Source organism: Odontesthes bonariensis, chromosome 19 (genome assembly GCF_027942865.1).
Source record: "Odontesthes bonariensis isolate fOdoBon6 chromosome 19, fOdoBon6.hap1, whole genome shotgun sequence".
NCBI lineage: Eukaryota > Metazoa > Chordata > Actinopteri > Atheriniformes > Atherinopsidae > Odontesthes > Odontesthes bonariensis.
In genome coordinates, this window is record NC_134524.1 from 330,001 (window position 1) to 336,066 (window position 6,066).

The following is a 6,066-nucleotide window of genomic DNA, read 5'->3' on the forward strand; positions in this document are numbered from 1 at the left end:
GTTCTGTGTGTTTTATACCTGGTTCTGTGTGTTTTATACCTGGTTCTGTGTGTTTTATACGTGTTCTGTGTGTTTTATACCTGGTTCTGTGTGTTTAATACCTGGTTCTGTGTGGTTTATACCTGGTTCTGTGTGTTTAATACCTGGTTCTGTGTGTTTAATACCTGGTTCTGTGTGTTTAATACCTGGTTCTGTGTGTTTTATACCTGGTTCTGTGTGTTTTATACCTGGTTCTGTGTGTTTAATACCTGGTTCTGTGTGTTTAATACCTGGTTCTGTGTGTTTTATACCTGGTTCTGTGTGTTTAATACCTGGTTCTGTGTGTTTTATACCTGGTTCTGTGTGTTTAATACCTGGTTCTGTGTGTTTTATACCTGGTTCTGTGTGTTTAATACCTGGTTCTGTGTGTTTTATACCTGGTTCTGTGTGTTTAATACCTGGTTCTGTGTGTTTAATACCTGGTTCTGTGTGTTTAATACCTGGTTCTGTGTGTTTAATACCTGGTTCTGTGTGTTTTATACCTGGTTCTGTGTGTTTAATACCTGGTTCTGTGTGTTTAATACCTGGTTCTGTGTGTTTTATACCTGGTTCTGTGTGTTTTATACCTGGTTCTGTGTGTTTAATACCTGGTTCTGTGTGTTTAATACCTGGTTCTGTGTGTTTTATACCTGGTTCTGTGTGTTTAATACCTGGTTCTGTGTGTTTTATACCTGGTTCTGTGTGTTTAATACCTGGTTCTGTGTGTTTAATACCTGGTTCTGTGTGTTTTATACCTGGTTCTGTGTGTTTAATACCTGGTTCTGTGTGTTTAATACCTGGTTCTGTGTGTTTTATACCTGGTTCTGTGTGTTTTATACCTGGTTCTGTGTGTTTTATACCTGGTTCTGTGTGTTTAATACCTGGTTCTGTGTGTTTAATACCTGGTTCTGTGTGTTTTATACTTAGTTCTGTGTGTTTTATATCTGGTTCTGTGTGTTTAATACCTGGTTCTGTGTGTTTAATACCTGGTTCTGTGTGTTTAATACCTGGTTCTGTGTGTTTAATACCTGGTTCTGTGTGTTTAATACGTGTTCTGTGTGTTTTATACCTGGTTCTGTGTGTTTAATACCTGGTTCTGTGTGTTTAATACCTGGTTCTGTGTGTTTTATACCTGGTTCTGTGTGTTTAATACCTGGTTCTGTGTGTTTAATACCTGGTTCTGTGTGTATAATACCTGGTTCTGTGTGTATAATACCTGGTTCTGTGTGTTTAATACCTGGTTCTGTGTGTTTAATACCTGGTTCTGTGTGTTTTATACCTGGTTCTGTGTGTTTAATACCTGGTTCTGTGTGTTTAATACGTGTTCTGTGTGTTTTATACCTGGTTCTGTGTGTTTTATACCTGGTTCTGTGTGTTTTATACCTGGTTCTGTGTGTTTAATACCTGGTTCTGTGTGTTTTATACGTGTTCTGTGTGTTTTATACCTGGTTCTGTGTGTTTTATACGTGTTCTGTGTTTGTTTCTCAGAGGTGAGGCGCTTCAGCCGAGCAGACAGAACCTTCATGACCCGCCTGAGCCGCCCTCTGCAGCTCACCTGTGTCCATCAGGATGATGTCACAGCTCACCTGTGTTCATCAGGATGATGTCACAGCTCACCTGTGTCCATCAGGATGATGTCACAGCTCACCTGTGTTCATCAGGATGATGTCACAGCTCACCTGTGTCCATCAGGATGATGTCACAGCTCACCTGTGTTCATGAGGATGATGTCACAGCTCACCTGTGTTCATGAGGATGATGTCACAGCTCACCTGTGTTCGTCAGGATGATGTCACAGCTCACCTGTGTTCATGAGGATGATGTCACAGCTCACCTGTGTTCATGAGGATGATGTCACAGCTCACCTGTGTCCATCAGGATGATGTCACAGCTCACCTGCGTTCATGAGGATGATGTCACAGCTCACCTGTGTCCACCTGCTCCCCGATCATTAAAGCTTTGATTGTTCCTCTCCGTCTCTTCTTCTGTCCTGTTTGACTTCTTCTCGGATTTAAACGTGTTCGCGTCTCCATGGAAACAAACGTGAAGCCTGAAGCATCAGTTCTGATCACATGACTGCGGTGCGTTCGTGTGCTTCAGAGAAGAGTTGGAAACATGTTCCTCGTGTGTCCAGCAGGGGGCGGAGCTGCTCCTTCGGCTCACTGCTGCCGTCTAACAGAAGCTGCTGCTGCTGCCCAGCGACCCGTGAGTCATCAGCAGCTGCTTTTCTGATTGGCTGCTGCGGCCTGACAGGGCTCAGGCTGCTGCTCTCTGATTGGCTGCTGAGCAGGAAGTGAAAGTTCCCAAAGAGTCGGGACTTTCCAGAGACGCCGTGTTCAGGGTAAACATGGAGGAAGGTGAACCTCAGAGACGCCGCTGATCACATGACATCGTTCAGACGGATCCGTCTCCATGGTTACCCTCAGAGTCAGATGCTGGAGGATCTTCAGAGATCCTGTGACATGGTTTCTGCATGTTTCCCTCTAACAGACGCCAGAAAGTTACAGACAGAAGCAGAAACTGAGTGAACTCTGGTTCTGTTGCTCATAAAACAGAGTCCAACAGTTAAAGGGTTTAATCAGACATATAAAGTTCTTTTTCCTTCTTTAACTCAAAGTTAAGATTTAGTTTTTGAGAATTTACATCTTTGTCAATAAATTTCCTTTAACAGGCTCAGCCGTTTACTGTGATTTGTTATGTGGGAAGGGCTAGTTTTGCAGGTACAGTGGAAACCGCTTATAGTGGTCACGGATATAGTAATCAGCCGCTTATATGGATCAAAAGGCTTGGGACGGAATCATTTCTATACAAATGCTGTTTAAATAATTTGTTTATAGTAATCAAGAAATCCGCTTATAATGTTCATTTTTGGCCATTTTATGAATGTAAACGTGCAAAAATAATTTTAAAACTACGTGTAGCTATTTTATTTTTTACTCCCTTGATTCCTTTCTGGACGTCTGCTTCTGCCTCGCTAGCTAACGTAACGAGCTGACACCGGGCAGCAAGCGCGCGAATCATGGCTGGAAAAAGGAAGTCATTTTCTCTGAATGAAAAACGTAGTCTCCTCGAGGCGTATGACAAATTACCAAAAACGAGCAAACGAGATGCTGCGGCGAAGCTTGCACCGGTGGCACAGCAGACACAGGCAGGCTGGTGTGACGCGACTCTGCAGCTACTTGTGTGTTGGATTGTATTTTTCTTCATGCGAGAAGTGCTGGAAATAAAAGTGCCGTTCTTCTGACGTGGTCCCGATCATTTTGTATGTTACCGAACAAGCTAAACAGAGCTATCTCCAAGGGGGCTCCACCTACTACGGTTCGAAGGATCTGCCAGCTCCAGTTTGGTAACACTGGGGGCTCGTCCGGGATTCGTCTGGAAGTAAGAGACCATTTTTATTCAGCAAGCAGAGAGAGAAAACTGCATAGAAAGTGACAGCGCTCAGCAGCTAAATGGCAGTGCGCTCGGAGAACAACACCGCTGGCCAAGACAGAGAGGGGGACAGTGACTTTTGGAGCTAACGTGGCGGATGGCGGGCGCGCCGACTACAGCTGGAGTCCAACTAATCCCTTCGTAACTAGCATTTAGCTAACACAGGCCGCTAACGGAGTAGCGGTCCCCACGTTGTCCCCGCTTCTGGACACGAGATGGCTGCTCCACCGCCATCAGGATCTACAAACCCCTTCACCCAAGCGGCGGTGCAGCAAAGGGGAGCCCTTGGTGAGTCCTCAGGGGCAAACTATACTCCTGCTGCACCATTAACCACCACAGCTTTCTCCCCTCTCACTGGCCAAGTGATTAATCCTTTGGCCCAAATTAACAGTGACAGTTTTATCACGAGTACTCCTGTTTCCCCACAGACTGTGTCACAATTCACCTCTTGTGTGCCATTACATTACATCACATTACAGTCATTCTGCAGACGCTTTTATCCAAAGCGACTTACTATCAGTGTGTTCCACGTCGGTAGGCAAAAGAACTTACAGGTCACACATTTCCTTCCAAAACCAAGCAGCTAAGAGCAAAACTAGTGCTAGAGTAAGTGCAGTAAGTTAGGTACCGAGACACATGGGAAGACAATTTAGGAAACCAATAAGTGCGTAAGGAGCTGGGAGGAAGCAGGTGACGTCCTCAGAGGGCGGATCTGGGTAGTGTTTCCTGCAGATGAACTCCTTGATTCATCCAGAATAAGCAAGTAAACTTTTTGTTGGGTACCATTTTAATTTTTTGCTATGCTTTGAATGCTAAGTAGGCTTACTGCTGGTTTAGTTTCACTGTGAGATAACAGCCCCCTGTTAAAATTGGCTTTGTTCTTAGACATTATGAATGAAATAAGTCTCAGTACTATTCCATTATGACCTAAAGTGATCCAGGAGTAGAAAGACAAAACAATTAGGAAAGCCTGGGAAAGCAGGGGCAGATTCACATGCACACATTGTTTTGGGCTGATCCAGAGAAAATGACGAAGCATGTTCAACCTACTCATGTCCAATCATACTCGGTCGAATGTGAGTCCAACCTGTGAGACTATAAATAAACGTGATAACCTGAAATCATGACTTCCTGCGGGAGCTCTTTCCCACTGAGCCCAGCGCTGATATGCTTTGATGTGTGACTACAAATAAACACTTAATTTTCACTTGAATTACTTCGGTCTGTTCTTAAGCCTCCTACTAAAAGAACCGAATCTAACACCCCATTGAAACTAGTTTCAGCCAATTTGCCTGTTAATCTGTGGGAGGGGTCTGCATGACCCAAGTTCTTTTTAGTCAGCCCAGGTGGTGTGTTAGCTCAGTGTGTGTTTTAACTTTTGGGCCCAATCCCATTTCTATTTTCTACCCCTCGCCCCTTCAATCGTAGGGCTGAGGGGTAGGGGTACAAACGTAACCCCTTAGAATTGGGAGAGCCCTTCACACTCACGTACGTCATAAGTCCGCGCAGTCAGTTGTTACGTAACCAAAAGCAACAGCTTTAGCCAGAAGTAAACAAACATGCCTGCTGCTGTGGTGTTGGCGCTGTCCTGGGCTATTCGGATATTTAGAAATATCTGCGTCGAATCGACGGAGTGCCATCAGGCGAAGGCGTCTTCGACATCTGGGAGCATTGCTGGATCTTGTTACGGTATGTAGAATGATAAATTAATGCAAATAACGCGTGTGACTGAGCAGCTGGTAGCTTCCAGAGCCGGCGTGTGAATATGATAATGTATGAGTGTGTTTGAAAGTGCTTCTAACTGTACATTTGTGATATCGTGTAATATAGAAACAATTTGCTTGTCTCGTTGGATTTGCTGATTTATTGATTGGAGTAGTATCCTAACCTGGCTAACCTAGCTGAAAGCATAAGCTAACGTTTAGCCTCTGTTACTCGCCTCGTTCCGTTTGGGATAAACATGCAGCTCATGCGTTTTTGAAGCGGTTTTCTTTGTACCAGGTTCAGATTTGATGACATAAATAAATGCACTGCATTGTGAGTGCTATCAATGTGTTGGTTTGGGAGGATGAAAGCCTGATCTTTCCATGTTTTTCTTTCCAGCAGACGGGTCATCCTACAAATTATTGCCCATTGGACCACAACATGCCTGTTCTAAGGTTGTGGTTCAATGTTGAGGCGGACTTAAAGCAGGACTTTCGCCTCAGCAGAAGAGCCGTAAACGCTGTCCAAAGGCTACTACAGAGAGAGCAGGACCATGGTTGGGGCGGGCAACTGGAGGTCCTGATCTATATATACTGGTTGGCACATGGACTCTCTTACATCGTGGTGGCTCGTGTGTTTAACGTTCCCAAATCCACGGTGCACCGCGTCGTCCACACAGTGGCTAATTACATATGCCAAAATCTACGACGTGCCATTGCATTCCCACCGGCTGGAGAGCTGGATGCAGTTGGCCAAGAATTTGTCCAGCTATCTGGGAGCCCTGCATTCAGAAATGTTGTGGGTGCAATAGACGGTAGCCACATTAGAATCAAGCCACCAACACGGCACCGAATTGACTATCTGAACTACAAAGGCTTTTATTCAATCAACATGCAGGCAATTTGTGATTCC

General features: G+C 44.7%; 1 protein-coding gene across 1 annotated transcript in view; it reads left to right on the forward strand.

Moving 5' to 3' along the window:
* The window catches only part of ctc1 (CTS telomere maintenance complex component 1), a 40,076-nt gene extending 37,549 nt beyond the window's left edge, over positions 1-2,527 (forward strand). The window contains exon 25 of the mRNA XM_075451791.1: positions 1,507-2,527. Within this exon, the coding sequence (XP_075307906.1) occupies positions 1,507-1,622 (116 nt within the window). The 3' untranslated portion in view covers positions 1,623-2,527. The remainder of the gene's footprint in view (positions 1-1,506) is intronic.
* Positions 2,528-6,066: the final 3,539 nt, after the last annotated feature.